The sequence below is a fragment of the Wyeomyia smithii genome, chromosome 3 (assembly GCF_029784165.1).
Source record: "Wyeomyia smithii strain HCP4-BCI-WySm-NY-G18 chromosome 3, ASM2978416v1, whole genome shotgun sequence".
Taxonomy (NCBI): domain Eukaryota; kingdom Metazoa; phylum Arthropoda; class Insecta; order Diptera; family Culicidae; genus Wyeomyia; species Wyeomyia smithii.
In genome coordinates this window covers 119206773-119224116 of record NC_073696.1, presented here as the reverse complement: position 1 = coordinate 119224116, position 17344 = coordinate 119206773, and the positions used below count along the sequence as shown (strand labels likewise).

The following is a 17344-nucleotide window of genomic DNA, read 5'->3' as shown; positions in this document are numbered from 1 at the left end:
TTCGAGATCATAATAATTTGTTTACTTTGCAATTAAAATTTAGCGTTCATTATGTTCTTTCTCTAGAAAACATAAAGTTTTGTTTTTTGGTGTGTATATTTTTGCAAGGCTTCTTCAGTTTCCTGTAATATATTCTCAGGCTCTAAAATGCTTTGAATTAAGTCTATGCCAAACGCATACGCCCTGTTAGAAAATTACTGTTCAAAAAATTTTTCACCCACGATGAATACTCAACCAAATACGTGTGTAAAGTTTCATTCAAATCAAAAATGATCGTTTGGTATTATACATAGATTAGCTCATTAACAAACATTATAAAGTTCCATCACTGTCATTTATTTAATTTGAAATTGCAATATGGATCAACCGATGAATTTAATAATGAATTTTTATTTTTTGTCTAATATTTACAGGTATTACTAGCTCAGGATCTGCATGGTGAGGATTAAACCAATATTCAACAATTGCGCATGTTTGAATTCAAAAAATTCTGCGGCCAATTGATGGCAGGCAAAAGATAATTGGACGGTCGAAAACTTTGTTATTTTTTTTATTTGTACATCTATATACGTTGCATCTAAACCTGGTGCACATGTGGTCGCGGCCGCTGGAAATAACCGCCACATTCGTCACAGTGGTTTACCGATCGGCAGAATCACACTAGTCATGGTTACAGAAATTGGTTTTCAATTAATTCTAACAACTTTATACTGACCACTCTATCTGCACTGACACTTCTTTGTAATTTTTGAAGACCGCATTTACAGTCCCTCTACAATTATGGGTCAGTCAACGTGTTGTCTGAATGTTCAAAAATGGATATTAAATCGGAAAAATTATCAACTTCGAATGTCTTACTATCTATCTCTGTGTTCTGATGTGTACTTTCGATCAACAATTAGTTTCACTGAAGTTGATGCGTGTGAATCGGTTGGGAAGAAAAATATCACTTACATAGCCAAAGACACAATTATGGGTCACTTCTGGCATTCAAAATCATTTAGACTATAAAATCACCAAAATACATAACGCAAATTATTTTATTGTTATAAAAGCTTGATAATAAGTTACTTTGTCCCTGTTCGTGATGTCTTGGCGAGTCGCGACCTACCCTACATGTCCCTTATATACATTTTCCTGAAATCCATCCATGCCCAAGTCTAGTCCCATTCCTTTCCACCCACATTCAACAAAACGACGTGTTCTTGCCACGTCGTAGACCTCGATTTTGGAACCAGCAATTGAACCCCACACGAACTCGCCAGGAAAACCCGAGGCCTTTCTATATATCTTGGCTCAGCGGCACACACCATATGGAAACTTGAACACCAGCGAACAACAACAACGAACCAAAACCAGCAACTAGACCCCGCACAATACCCTCAGAACCCGAGGATTACAAGCCCCTGTCCCAGCTCATGACATCGTGGCTTAGCAGAACAAATCCATACATGCTGCATATTCATTCGATGATCATCAGACGACCATCCAACTACAAAACACTGATTGAATAATACATGCTAGTTTTAAGATAGACTTAATTTCAGCTCGTAGTCGGCAGCGAGGATAAAAAATTTGCTTATAGATTTTAAGTCATCCGATAAAATTGGCGCCGTTAAACATTGAATTCGTGCCGTGTCAAATAAATGATTTGTGAAGAAAAAAAATCACAAGAAGGTTGTATGCAAAGCCACGACCGCAAGGTTGAAGTAGAATACTTTTACAAGAAAGATAACCCGGCTGCTTGCGTGTCAGTCATTTTTTATAGTAAATAAACGTTGACCGTTCATTGGCAGTATTGTAATTTCTTCTTGTCTGATATTTTGAATGAAGTTCATTGAATATTTTTGAATTTTGTGCAAATGAGAAGTTGAAGTGCTGCCGCATTGTAATATGCACATTTAAGACGACATCATTAAACGGGAACGGAACAAAGGCTACGGTTATGCAGAACGCGAATGCCGGCGCGATGCGATTCGCCTTAGCGTGGTGAAATGTACAGCTCTTTTTAAGGCGAAGTAGAGCTATACATTTTCACAGATTTCCTCTTGCCGAATCGCATCGCGCCGTTATTTGCGTTCTGCATGATCGTAGCCAAACACTAAGCGACGCAAACACGTAATAATAATCAGAGTATGCATGTAGATGAAGATAATTAACTTTGGATTATAGCGCAAAACGAGAAAATATTAACTCTTCAAATGATCGTTTGTGTTCTTCAAATTTCAGTTGTTCAATTTAATATCCGATGAAATGTTTGTTTATTATCTGATGAAGCTCTTATATAGGCCAAATGATGCATTCCCAATTTACTAGGTCCATAACTCTGCCGAACGTGCTTGGGAAAGCGCGGTATAACGACCAATCAGAGGTCGAATTTTGTGTTTTGACAAGGCTTAAGAGTTTTCAATAGTACAATAGTTCGAATGATAAAATTGCAATTTCATGCATTTGGTAGGAATCTTAGAAGATTTTTTAATCGATTGCTGCAAAAACGAAGGAAATCCATCGAAAACTAACCGATTTATTAGCATTTGAAATTTTTCTCACTTTTTTCAGTCTTAGATTTTCATTTCACATCCCTATGTAGCCGAACTTCCAGAGAGAAGTACAGTCAGGTTTTTTTACGCGGCGGATACGTACCTCGTAAAAAAACCGCGTTAATTCGAAAATCCGCGTAAAAAAAACGCGCTTATTCAAAAATCCGCGTAAAAAAAACCGCGTTAATTCAAAAATCCGCGTAAAAAAACACGTTTTTTTAAAAATCCGCGTAAAGTAGTCCAGCTAAAAGGGCTTTAGAAAAAAGCCCGAGACACTCTAGAACCAGTGTTTAATACAGTATTTAATTGTCCTCTTTGACGGTCATTCCGGATCTTTCGGTGGGCGGAGAGAATTTTTTGGACTAAGTCTTTTACTACATAAACACTTAAACGTTTCTGGTTCCAAACCCACGTTAATTCGGAAATTCGTGAAAATTTTTTTGAATTAGCGCGGTATCGCGTAAAAAAAAATCGCGTTAATTCAAAAATCCGCGTAAAAAAACCGCGTGAATTCAAAAATCCGCGTAAAAAAAAACCGCGTTAATTCAAAAATCCGCGTAAAAAAACCTCGTAAAAAAACCGCGTAGAAAAAACCTGACTGTATTCTAATTCAAAATTAAATCTTCATTAATTCATTTGTTGTCCTTATAAGGACAATTGTTCAATTTATCATAGGATGTAGTGTTTATCTTACATCTCTGTGTTACCTTGATAGTGAGGACTAAGGCGCACGGTCAACACAATGAGAAAGGTGTTTTCACATTGAAAACTAGACACGGCTACACTGGAGGAAGTGTTGGCAAATGCATCTACCGCTAATACCGCCGCTATCATACGAAAGCGCGTCGTTTCATGTGGGGAATATCAACAACGAAAAATGACGCGCGTCTAAGCATAACCCGAACTGTTTCGCCATGCTGCTCCCATTTACCTTTACATCGGCCTCAGGGAAGTACCGGCTGCATCTGCATCTACCGCTGAGGCTGTCACTATACTGCTATTGGTACCAAAAGCTATTAACTCTTCAAATAAGTGTTTTATTTGTTCTCAAAAGAACAATTGCTCAATTCAAAATCGGATTTACGCAATCGCATCTCTGTAATATTACCGACAATAATATTCTTCTGAACACATTGATACAACTTTCCCATTAGGCCTCTGCCATAATAGACGCGAACCGATTCGCTCGGCTGTAGGTTAATGTACAGCCATCAGTAGAGCTGTACATTAACCTACGGCCGAGCGAATCGGTTCGCGCCGCTTTTCGCGTCTACTATGGCATAGGCATTAGAGAAAGTTGCTGGCTGATGTATTCACTTCATGCAAGCCTGCTGCTGATGCTTCCCGCTACCACACTGAAACAGTATTTTAGTGAAGGGAGTGTCGTTGCATCAGCTGACCCTGCTACTATCGATGCTGATATACCCGCTGCAACAGCTACGCTATGCATAGCCATGCCACAGTTGTGGCCGCTATACGCTGGCCCAACTGCTGAGCAACTGCAACGCTATCCGTAGCCATGCCACAGTTGTGGTCGCCATTGGTATCCGCTGTACCTGCATCTGTTGGCCCAGCTGCTATCGATGGTAAGATCCGCTGAAACTGCTACGCTTATCCGCAGCCATGCCACAGTTGTGGCCGCTATCCGCTATCGATGGTACCCACTGCTCGCTCCCGCTGCTGCTAAGGGAGGACTGCTGTCGTCGCTGTTCAGAACTATTATGAGCGGCTTCGACTAAAACAGGCTCTTATATAGGGATGAAAATAGGAATGAATTATTTTTCGTACGTGGTGGAATGATATAACTTGAAAAATATGTGTGACTTCATTCCGGCTCAGAGCGATCATTTGATAAGCTCCACCTCTTTTTTCAGTTTCTAAAGTTTTTCCTCAGTTTCGTAGCACGGATGCACAAAAATGATTTCTTGTCGAGCCGGACCGATAGCACTCTCATTCAAGCAACAAAATAACATGTTTTGTGTCGTGTTGTGCAGCTTGGTTTAAGAAAATGTTCCCGTCTCCGTGTCGCATGTAAGCAGATTATTGCGTTCAGAAAACAGTAGATAGTGTATCCAGCGAATTAACACCGATGGTGCTCTCACACACGCAACGGTTTTAACCCGTATCTTATTGCGGTTTGTAACATCAAGCGATTTCGTTTGCTCGCTGTTGCGTGTTGCATCATGTTGCAACTTGGCAGCTGGGAGACGACGAAATTCTGTTTATGCTGATTGATTGAATCGACTTCATATTAGCTCTGCATAGTCGAACTAACTGCTTTTGTGAATGCGTACTAACAGGGCAGTTATTTATTCAATGTCGGTTATGCTGATCGCAGCCTTTGCGCTGCCCCTACAGTGGGGGGTTTACTAAATAAAGTGAAAGTAAAAATTAGACAACTACAACAGAATTTGATTGCATCCCGCACAGAATGTCTGCTTGTGTTGATGCCAGAAAATTATTAACCTTCAATTTTTCTTTATTTGCCTTGAAAAAAGCATGTTGCGGTTCAAAATCGGTTGCTAATTACAACCTTTGAGCTGCCCTAACATTGGGGGAATTAAGATACACGGACAACATGCACTGTGGAAGCTATTTCACATTCAGTAAATTAGACGGGTGCGACAAATTTGAATTGCTAGGATGCAACACAGAATGCTTGCTTGCGTTGACAAAAATTATTAACTTTCAATGACTTGTTTATTTGTCTTAAAAAAGGCATTTTGATTTCCGAAATTGGATTTCCTGATGGCAATCATCATGCTGCCCCAACACGGGGGGAATAATGGCTGTCTGGCGATACACGCTGAGAGAAACCGCGCTGCTCCTGAGACGTGGTGCCAACCACAGGGCTAGTGCTGCTGCTAAGGAAGGACGACTGCTGTTGTCGCTGTCTAGAACTATTATGAGCGGCTCCGGCTGAAACAGGCTCTTATATAGGCCAAATAGCATGTTTTCAATTGCAAGGTATATGATCCTGTCAACCGTGCTTGGGAAGCAAGCATATAACGATCAATCAGAGGTCGAATTTTTCGTTTTGATAAGGCTTGACTATTTTCAATAGTACAATAGTGTGAATAATAAAATTACAATTATCTTATTCTGGGAAGAATCTTAGAAGATTTTCCAATCTATTGCTGCAAGAACGAAGGAAATCCATCGAATACTAACCGATTTATTAGCATTTGAAATTGGACATATTTTTCACTTTTTTCGGTTTTAGATTTTCATTTCACATCCCTATGTAGCCGAACTTCCTGAGAGAAGTATTCTACTTCAAAAAAAAAGTTACTTTATTCAATCTTGTCGTATAATCATGTAAAAGTAATAAAAATAGCAAAAATATGGACTGATCCACAATTGTGTACCGCAAAATGTATGTTATGAAAATTGTTCAGTTTCGTGAGAATAGACGTATTTGCGTGAAAGTGACCCATAATTGTAGCTGATCCATAACTGTGGAGGCACTGTATATGCGTTTTTTTATACGTGAAACCAACGGAATTAAACGTATGTGCATACAGCAGTTCATTTTACAGCATGGCTCCTAGCATAGTTTTCGATGTTGAAACTGGTATAATATTATATTGTAAACCTAAAGTACTTTTATTTCACAGAGCTACAAATCAGTACTGTTCGATATGATAGCAATTCCGACTTACTCCAGCTTAACATTTCATGGGAGACGACATTGGAGGAAAATACCCTCTACCACGTGTCGGTTCATCATGTGGCCACTCCGAATTGCTCCATCGAGAATACACCCTTCGCAAACAAACGAGACATCAAATGTGCACCGATCGTCACAGAAACGGTAAGTTAATTAATGGTTGTTAAATTCATTGATTGAATATCAGCTTTATGGTAATGATTGATGGACATTAATTGGTGTGGGATAATGCTTTGGTATGCAAAGTTCTTTGCGTTTCTTTTTTCAATATGAATTTGGTAGAGCATTTTTGCACGGTATTTCGGCATGTTAGTGTTGGTTTTCCGTCTTACAGAACAAATAATTTGAAATTTACCAGGAAACGTGGCGTTGACATTGTTATAACTGCGAAGTTCTTTGCCTCAGTTTGATAAACTGCGCTTTAAGTTTGTCTACGATTTAGCACTGACTGACAATCGGGTGAAAATCGGGGGTAATTTGTATTATTATATACCAGTTATCCTCGTTAGTGTAGATACGCACTTTCTATTAGGCTAGTATGCGTTTATTTAAATAGTCTGCATCTTATAAGTGTTTCATAATTGCAGATCAAAAGTTTGGACGTTCCGTTACTACAAAAGCGATCAATATATTCTGGTGTGATACTTAGATTTTGAAGATATTTAGTTGCTCGAACAATGTCCAGTCTGTTTTGTTAATACTCGGCAATTTAAAAATAACTTTTATACTCGCTTGAATAAAATACTTGTCAACGACACCGATCGAATTTTATTAAGTCTAATATTTTTATTCTACAGGAGCAGACATCAGTACTTCTGCCGCGGGATCCACACGTTCTGCATAAGCACGAGTGCGTTATCTTGGCACTTTGTACGTACCAGGTAGTAGTTAAACCATTAGACTACCTAAAATCTCTCAATGAAATTTACCAGGTGCCCGGTAAGTAGCCTCCAATTATAATATGAAACATCGAACCCTTTGGTTAGAAATCCTTGGACAGAAACCTTTCTCAAGGGTTTGATTGGCCGTTATCTATAAAATTCAAGTTTTCGTGCTACAAAATGTAATTAAAATAGATCAATCTGCGGAAATACATACAATTTTTTCGAAGAAAAACTGACTGCTAAATATTGCAATTAATAAACTTCGCTTTCAATTGCTGTCTTTCAGAGTGCGTTGAACAGGTTTGCTCTTGCCACTACGAACGAAGTCTACCCAACATCACTACTGAAGCATATATTTCGGACAATCAACTAGTGGTCAACTGGGCCGTAGGGGATTTCGTCGATTCCGAGTTGCCGGAAGATGTCGAACTGGATCACGTGCTAATAACGTTAGTATCAGTATATTGCTACACTTAACTATCACTGTTGGGTCGATATGACGTTGTTGTTTGTCTTTAAAGGGTGGAATTTGTCTCAAAAATTAAAACTCACTCATTGAACTAAATGATATGCATTATCCAAATAACATTGCATATGATGCTTTTGATTAAACGCTCACGTAACTATTGAATAGCTTAAAAAATAATTTTATATTTAAGTGGTCAATGCATACTCGCACAAATAAATTCAGCAGAATTTCACGGTTACACTTTTAGCTTTCTTCAGGGTACTTTATTTATGGCAGAAAATTTGAATTAGTAAGAAGGTGATAACTATCGCTATTATTGGCTAATATTGACTTTGTTTTTGTTTTTTTTTTATACAGCGTCCGTCGTGGTCGAAATGAGGATTTGGTTTGGGGTGGAATGGACAGTAGCAAAAAGTCAATAGTGCTACCTGCAACGTCTACCGGAAGTTACTTTTTCAACGTAACGGATTTTCCAGGAGAAAAAACAATTTTTTTGGTTCACGCGCGTCTTTATGATAGTAGGCGTTGCTTTACGGATGCCATCCCAAACCGAGGTATGTTGCTGATTTTAAATACCATAACCACAGAGAACAGACATTCATGTTCATATAAAAAAAAATTGAAAATCGTATGTATAAATTTGAATCAAAATACGTTAATACACTAACGACAACTGTCTCGTGGTGCCCCAGTTGAACTGCATGACTATTGCCGTATCGATATTTTATCGATATTAGTGCTTGGTTTGTTATTGACGCGAGCGCTACATAACGGAAGCATTACCACTCACGGTTAAACTACGGTTGCATGTTTTTACACATCTTTTGAAAATAAGATGAACGTCTGTTTTCTGTGCCATAACTACTGTGCTCAGTTACTCGTTTCTGCAGGTTTACCGGTATCCGATCAACCATTTCCGGTGCAGATTTGTTTTCCAGCATTGCACGTTTGCTCGTTTTGTGGTTTAGCTTCTTCTACTATTTTTATCTCGTTTTTTACTTTTTTATTTACTTTTCAACCAATAGAGAAAATATTGCAGTAATTTTTTGCTTTCACAACTTCTGGATTGCAAACTGTAATAATTACATTGGTTTTGATTACATATGTTTAACAGCAGTTGTTTTGGTGTCATTTAAGGGAAATGTTTCAATTTTGTTTCTGTCAAACACAGAATCGCTTTTTTAGATACTAATTCATTATTATTTGTTTCAGTTTTCCTGCCGAGCAATGCAACAAAGGTAAATGTCAACAAATGAAATAAATGCACAATGAAGTCATTGTTCCTAATAAGCAGTAGTTATCATAATTCCTAACGGTTTTTTTTAACATTCTTCGTTCTTTTTACAGAGTCCAATCCGAGGTATGTTATGGGAAATGGAAGCGTCTGCTTTTTAAACAAATCCGTTTCTGATATTAATCTGTAATCAAAAATTTTTAATTAGCATTACTTTTACAAATACCTCGCGGCAAACCAAGATCCAACAGATTGCATCGAAGACGATTGTCCCTGTCAGTATGTTAACAATTTTGCCAACTTTAGCGTGTTATCGCAACTGACGGACCAAACTTTGGTAATTATGTGGAATATAAATCAGTGGCCCGGACCAGCTGCAGCCAGCCAGAATTTGGACGTTCGAATCGTTAAATTAGTGTGAGTAATAATACTTCTAAGGTACCTAAGAGTGGGGTGGAATTGATCGTGAGAAAAAGCATTCATGAAAAGATACTGAGGGCTCCATATTAGAAAATTTTTACGTGTCCTTAAATATAACCTTCGCGAAATTTTCGTACCTGCCAAAGTTAACTCCTATACAAAATAATCGCATGTTTTCCATACAATGCATAGATTGCATAGGTGATAAATTCACTCCGATTTGTTTCGAAGGACTTTGAAGAACAAAAATAACTTTTATTTAAATTTTTGATTCAGGAAACGACACAACTCATTCCATGCATTATACAATCCCCCAGCTTTGTGCTCTGGCTTTGTTTGATTGTGCTTTGCTACTGCGAGACCCATTATGGGGCGAAATGACCAGCAATCGGTTAAAATCCCAAAAAAAAAAAAAAAACAGCAAGTGTGTGAGGAATATCGGATTACACGGAATTAAAACGTGAGTCTGATGCAATTGCACAATCGAATTGATACTCAGCAACATTATAGTTACAGATCTAACATTTGTAAATCCATAGATTTTCAGTAATGCAATAGTTGATCAAATTCACTTTGAATAATGAAATCCAAGTAATATTTTTTAGCAGTCAAAATCATTTGTTGGCCTAACCCGCTAACCAAATCGTTGCACCATCAAATATACTTAAATAACTATGCAAATCTGGTATCGATCTATCTATTGTTTCCAATAACTTTTTTGGTGTGTCATTGTGCATTTCAGAGTAAATCGAAATCAAAGTTATCAAACCTATTTTCGTCAGCTTCGCTTTTGAAGATTTTTCAGCTTTACCAGTTAATTATCGTTATTTTATAGCATGCTTACCTGCCTTGAAACTAAACAAAAAAAAAAACACCAAAAATATCATACAAATCCGTTGATCCGATCTCGAGTGATGGTTTTTCCTATGGACAGCAATTCATTTTCATTTTTAGGAAGAAAAGGATTATTTTTAGAAATTGCGAAGTCTCTGTCGCTTCCGCCTCTCCGGGAAGAGACAGTCACCCAGGCAATTTCGAATACTTTACAAACTAATTTCATTTTTGTCATATGACTTACATTTTAAGTTTAGTGAAGCGGGCAATGTATGTAGTTTGCGAGAATGCGAAAATGAACGGGAATAGAAGGTGTTACTTTGGGCTTAGAAAAAATGAATTTAAAAAAATGTTTATCGTTGTCCTTTGATTTTTAAATAAAGAATAAAAAACAGCTTGAAAAGCTCTAAATGACAGTTCGCCCATATACCGTAAATGGCCGAACTGACATTTAAAAAATTTCGAGCAGTTTTTTGGTTTTTGCGTATTGCTCAGAAAACGCATATTGTTCAAATGATATAGCTTTAGGACTTAATTGGCACACGCGCATAGCCTATCGAAACAGGTTTTTTTGCTCACCTTTATCGCGGATTGCATCTCTCGTCTTGCACGGAGGCACGTACCGCGGAGGTCCGCTGGCTTTCCAATCCTAGGCTGGCGAGTTTTAGGTATGAAGGTGCCACACACCCGTGATAGTGTGGCAAATAATTGGTCATCACTCGAGCGGAGCCAACTGCCTCGCTCGTGATTTTTTTCTTTGCCTTTTCGAACACTCCGGCATCAAAGCACGATGTCTTTCACCTGCCGACGGTCGAAGTGTTGGCTCTACTCGTGCCTGCCGCCTCACATTGTGATTTTAACCATAAAGGAAAATTGGTGATTGCTATTGGTGTAGTCATCGCCTACCCTCTAGTTTAAGATCTGTTCTGGTCTGGAAAACGTCAGATCAATGATCGACTCTGCACCATCTGCTATTTCATTATTATTATACATATTTGGTCCCAAAGTTGGCCAGATCTTGCTAGAGCTCTGCCAAAGCTTCCAACAAGATCTGACTTCTCTGGTTTGTGCATCGACTTCCCCACTCAACAGCCCGAGCCTTGAAACCAGCCGCAACCGCCAATGTCGTTAGGCCCACTCCATTCACCTTGGCCACCGCGCATCCTTTATTGCGGATGATGCAACCTGCGCGTCGTTCATATGGCTGCCATACTGGACTTACCCGCAACCCAGTTACCGTTTTAGAGAGGGATGCAGTAGGGGTCCCTTATGATGGGGATGTCTGACAACGAATCAGAAGCTGCTTAAAACAGCAGCTGCTGTGCTGCGTAGCAGTGGTTTATGTTCAGTTGTTGTTTCACCCTTACGCCTGTGTTTTCGCGGCCGACTTGCCGGCTGTGCACTTTGACCGTAAAGTGTTTGGCGTTCCGTTTTCCAGTACATACCAAGCACTTAGGTGGCTTCTCGCAGTCGTTTGTTTTATGGCCTACACAACTGACCTCTGTCGAGCTCCTTAGCGATGCGGGCTTTGTGCCCTCCTTCAAAACACCTGACGCAAACGTCCGCCTGCTGTAGTATGCTCAGAAGAAATACTAACAACCAACCATTCAGTTTGGCTATCTTCAGGGCAAGGTTTTCAGCTACCGATGGAATTGAGTCTCTGCTGGGCCCTTACAAGGGCGTTTCGCCTAAGTGATCACTTCCACTCCGCATTAATGCTTGAGGGCTGATGCAATATCGTACCCCTTGGTGATGTTCACCTGGTTTCTAGGCTGGAGGGTCACCTCTGAGATAAGGTAAGTGCACCCCCTCTCCTAGAACCTTCTGGGCTACCGTCTTGTAAGTAGCGCCCTTATTTCAAGCATCTTTTCGGAGCCCAAGGATCACCAGGATCTCACCGGCCTTTTACCACCTTCCTGTCGCTGATACTTGTTGCTATTTTGGTAGCTTTTTCTTACTACGGTAACCCAAAGGTTTCCCGTAAACACCTTTCCTTAAAAGTGGTGCGAAATCTGCTAACAGACATCTGAGAATCCCGACCCACTAAAAACCCCCAGTCTCCAGCCCTAATAATGTATGCTTCCTGAAGCTACCGTTAGGAATTACTTCAGGGAATTGGCATCTGTGCTTGATGGATTCTCTTTTTAGATTTGGTTACTACCTACCTTGTCTCCTACTACTCTCCTCCTACTACTACCTTGTCTCCTACAAGAAGTTAGCCTACTCCGGCTCTTCGATGGTCACCCGTCGATGCCTTGTGGTCCTTGTAGTCGGTGACTTGTAGTGCTTGAACTATCCGGGAAGCAGTCGTGCTGACCGTTCTCCAGATGGCCTCGTCCACGCACATTCTACCAACCTAATTTTTCGGGGTGGTGACCTTGGTAGAGTTGGACCAATCCCTCTGCCACCTGACCATCGAGGATGTTCGTTCGATGTTCCGTATACCATTTATGTCACGTCTATCGAAGCATTTAGCGTCTTTTTTGACGATGATGCTTAAGAGCACCATGCCAGCCAGAACGTATACTACTTCGCATGACATCGTGCGATACGCGCTCACAACTCTCAGGCACATGAGCCTCTAGGTGCTTTCCAGTTTACCTCTGTAGCGCCTGAGACCAAACTGGTGCTTCATACTTGAGTATGGATGTATTCCCGCTTGCAGGTAATTCGCGCTTGTTGCCGTATACCGCTGAGCTATTATTCATCATGCGTGATAATGCTGTGATGGCCGTTGAAGCTCTCTTGCAAGCGCAGTCCTCATGGCCCTTGAAGCTGAGCTTATAGTCGACCATCACTCTTAGGAGTTTCAAAGACCGCTTTAAGGTTATAGTGCATCCATGGAGTTATTGTTCGCCGCATACTCCGATTTGCATTTATTTACCACAATGACCTCCGTCACCTGGTGGTTTCCCGGCCTTTGGTAGCATGACCAGCCTCTGTCGTTTCCACCCATCTGGGAAGAGACAGTCATCTAAGCATTTCTGCATGACGGCCCGCGGACCTTGACCCGGTTGAGGTGCCACTTTTTTCTGCGAAGATTGCTGGTAGTCCCTCCGCGCCTGTCGCTGGTTTTTTTGTTCAAGAAGTTTATATCCTCATCTTTTCCAGCTATTATCCATACTGAAGTAATCGCCTATATGGTACCATGGTATTCTATGCCGAAATAGTGCGGTCATGTCTAGAGTAGGCCGCCATAGGGCCTTATGGGTAATTATGTCGCTCCCAACAGGCGTAAGTCAAGAACAAACATTTGATCCTACTTCTGCCTGATTCCCACTAGGCAATGCGGAACGTACTGGAAGACCTGCCAGATTTTACGAGAAGGAGATCCCTGCACCGGGTACTTTCGCGCCATTTTAAGCCGTTGTCACACGACTTTGTTAAGGGTACATTGTCAGAACCCAACTCATATCCGTTTCCTTTAGGTACTAGCAGTTGCCATATTTGGGACTTTACTGCCATCGGTCTCAATGAGCTGGTTAGTGCATTGGCGGTACTACTTGCTCCGTCAGCTATGCTTCCGGCTACATGGAGCATTTGCGAGGAGTCGACGGCCCAGTGTCCGGACCTTACCATCCCTAAGAAGTCTCTCGCTACTGGTCCGGTACTGTTTTGGTACTATCAGTGGTGGCAGACAGCTTTGCTACAATTTGAGCTTTTAGGCAAACTTGTGTTGAGAACATGTCGACAAAACCGGAAAATAAAACTCCTGGAGCTTAAATTGGAAAAATAAAAAATTATCCCTTTCAAACCGTTCCTGTGAATGTTGGTGCTCTTAGCTAGACCAAAATCATTCATTTTTTCCAGTTTGTGCTCGTGGGTAAACCATCCATAAATTACGAAACGGAAAAAAATTGTTGGACCCCCACCCCCCATATGTAACGAAACGTAAAGCCAACACCAACCCCCCAATAAAATAACGTAACGCTGTAAAAGAATTTGCTTATTCAAAATGCTCGTTTTTGGAGAGTCTCTCCAGAGATTTGTTGTTACGTAACGTTGATCTTACCTCCCCCTTCCCTATGTAACAAATCGTAACGCTCATGGATTCTCCCCCTTCCCGCTATAAGCGTTACGTAATTTATGGATGCCGCCTTAACAGTATTATGATTGTTGCTTGATAATAAAAAAGGCCTTCGAACGTAACTTTCAAGAAATAAATTGTCTCATATAATTTCATCAGCCTGAAATTTGTGCCAAAAGCTTCTGAAAAACGTCAGGTTTCAATAAAATATGAAAAAGGTAAATTGAATACCAGTTTCATTAAAATCAAAAATGGTCGAAATTGGACAATAAGTCATTTGGCACGGATTTGCTTACTCGGCTACTTTAAGGTGAAACGGTGTCAAAGGCACAAATGGCCGACTTCGAGTCACCACTTCGAATGATGCATCTGTCTCAAGTTTAGTTCTAATTTTCATGAGGTGCATCCCTGTTTCGATTGTGGTTATCCTTTTGTTTCTATTGAACAATCGTTTGATAAATAATACATTGTCTCATTTCGTTGTTCCGCACGCTCAGGCTATATGGACCAAAAATGCTCAACCTGATGGAGCAGGAAGTTAAATGGAACGAATCACGTGCATCAATCGATTTGGCTATGTTTGAAACATTCGGCACAACGATAACGTTACGTTCAACCGCTGTGGATGTGAACGGATGCGAGAAGGATGCTCCTCTATTAAGTGGTAAGACACGAACATTTGAATTTTTTTTTGCATGCTGTTGGTCAAGAATTCGTCACAAGCAAAAGAACATTGAACAAGATATATATTCGGTACTATTGTTGTATTCAATAATTGATAGAATCTGCAGCTCGATTTTTTTTTGAAAATTTGATAGATTAATACGTTGTTTAAATCAAAATTATAAATTCATGGAATCACTGAATTACTGCCGTTCTATTGGTTAATTGATTAATTAAATAAATAAATAATTGATTTTTGGATTGATGTATTGGTTTATTGTTTTATTGTTTTATCAATTTATTGATTGGTTGAATAATTGATTTATTGATTAATTGATAATTTGATTGATTTATTAATTTATTGATTGATGGATTTTTTGATTTAGTGATTTATTGATATATTGATTTACTGTGAGTAATGAGGTTTTAACTATTCTTATTCAGCCCAACCAAGTGCGCAAAACAAATTGATTCACCTATGAAAACTAGTGATAGTAATCAGCTATTAACAGTTTTTTAATAATTTTGTTCACGATTTCTTTAATATGTTTTGGTCATTTCAGTTGTTATTCCGAAAACTATAGTTTCACAGGTACGTATAGTCTTCAACTATGTTTTATGTAGACCAGACTTAAGCTATTGCCTTAGGACTGTTTATTTTATAAAACGGACTGGATTTATTTAAACGGCCGATTGTCATTCTATAAAAATAGTTATTGAGGGCGTCTCTGAACCACATTAACGTTAAAGTGGTGAGGGAGGGTTTCATGAGTTTCTTAAAAGAAAATAGATTCCTGTTTCATTTCAATTAGGTATTTAATATTCGTTTGATTCCTATATAGATGAGGGACAATAAGTTTAATTTTGAAGCCAGTTGAGGAACATTTTTCTCTCACTGAATTATTTGCCACGATTTTTTATTGCTCTAAATATGTTCTGACGATGAAAAAAAAAATTTTTTTTTTAATATATGCCGTATAATATATTGGAATTGCTTGAAAAGGTCATATAGTCAATATTCAATAGAGAATCTTCTCTAATTTTCGAATTTAAACATTGTTCGGTTGTTTTACCACTCGTGGACCCACTGACCGAAACGCCTAATTCGAAAATACAAGGCTGCTATGGATGGAGGCGTGTTATGATTTGTAATAAAATTCATGCAATGTATAAGGAGTGGGGAGCATTATTGGTTTTTTTCCGATTAAAAGGTATAAAAGTAATAAGCTATAATACGGTGAATGCAATAAATGCAAACACACGAAAAAATTTTTACATTGAATTTCGGACACGATCAGGTACTTAGTATGTGATAAAAAGTATTACTTCCGAATCAATCAACGTTTGATATATTAAACAATGATTGTAATTGATCTGGTTCATATGCTTTTATTTCGCTTTTACGCTGATACTTCGGGGGTAAATATTATTTGAAGGATTGTCTTTAATTATATTTATATTCACAATGAAACCTAGATAGTTTGTTTTCCTAGTGCCAGGCTCTGCTATATCTTAGTTTTACCTTTCAAATCGGGCGTTCATCAAGCTTATTTATTTATCAATTTTAATCTTCATTAGGATCAATTTCCCATTTTTCCAAAGTGTTACACAAAAGAAAAAAAAATTTGCTCTATTAAATTTGACGATTTTTCTTCGAAAAGTCGGAAATATATTTTGATTGTCAAATAAACATGTCCGTTTTATAAAATGAACAATCGTCTTGGTTGGCGATTTTTGGAAATAATTTGCATTGAATCATGCTATTGTTATTCATTCTTCGCTGCAGTATTTATTTCTGGTCCTGTCTGTGATATGTTTAGGAGCAGCATTTAGTTGGATTGGCTACAAAATTCACTCTAGAAAGCGACGGTTAACCCAGAATTGGCGCGAAGTATATGTAACTACGGGGTAAGTTGCTGCAGGAAAATCTAATGTAATGCTAATTTTTCGTTTTTTCATGATTTTGAATTGTGTGTTGATTAGCATTGATCGCCATCACCAACCAATGCAAATGGAGGAGAATCGACTCTACACAGATTTAGAAATTTTGGTAAAAACACAATCACTTTACGATTGTTGTGTTTTTGTTTCAATTATGTTAACTATGAAAATTTTAAACAGGAAGCTCGTGCCAGAGGTGACGCTGATATGCTGGAAGTGCCCCATTCATGTCTTCGTATCGGAAGAGAAATTGGCAAGGGTGCTTTTGGGCGGGTTTTTATGGCCAGTGCAAGTAAACTGCCTGGTTGCAACGCAACGTTGATAGTAGCTGTGAAGCAACTTAAGAGTGAGTATAGTTTATCTGTCGCCAAGAGAAAAAGTTTCAAAGCTGAAGATTGTCCAAAATCATTCTGGTGCATTATGACTTCCGGGTACTAAATTGACATTCTCTCTCAGTGTCATTGAAATTAGGATTAATCTGTATTTCCAAGCACCATGGAAGACATTTCGTTGTCTTCCAAGACAATGCTTGTTTGACAAGCTCAACAACGGATCAGGCAGTAGTCTAAATTAAATCCCTAATGCGCGAACCATCGAATGTCTAGCGAAGTCAGAGCTCGGATGTTATCGCTCAATGCCAGTGTTAATTTGAACACGCTCAT

At 39.1% G+C, this 17344-nt stretch overlaps 1 protein-coding gene across 1 annotated transcript in view; it reads left to right on the top strand.

Annotated features, from left to right (window-relative positions):
* LOC129729431 (vascular endothelial growth factor receptor 1) overlaps positions 1 to 17344 on the top strand; it is a 117137-nt gene that overhangs the window by 69580 nt on the left and 30213 nt on the right. The window contains exons 3-15 of the mRNA XM_055687990.1: positions 414 to 438; positions 6158 to 6354; positions 7008 to 7149; positions 7381 to 7543; positions 7921 to 8117; positions 8776 to 8801; positions 8911 to 8923; positions 9040 to 9214; positions 14576 to 14742; positions 15305 to 15333; positions 16528 to 16649; positions 16725 to 16791; positions 16863 to 17028. Coding sequence (XP_055543965.1) covers positions 414 to 438; positions 6158 to 6354; positions 7008 to 7149; positions 7381 to 7543; positions 7921 to 8117; positions 8776 to 8801; positions 8911 to 8923; positions 9040 to 9214; positions 14576 to 14742; positions 15305 to 15333; positions 16528 to 16649; positions 16725 to 16791; positions 16863 to 17028 — 1489 coding nt within the window. The remainder of the gene's footprint in view (positions 1 to 413; positions 439 to 6157; positions 6355 to 7007; positions 7150 to 7380; positions 7544 to 7920; positions 8118 to 8775; positions 8802 to 8910; positions 8924 to 9039; positions 9215 to 14575; positions 14743 to 15304; positions 15334 to 16527; positions 16650 to 16724; positions 16792 to 16862; positions 17029 to 17344) is intronic.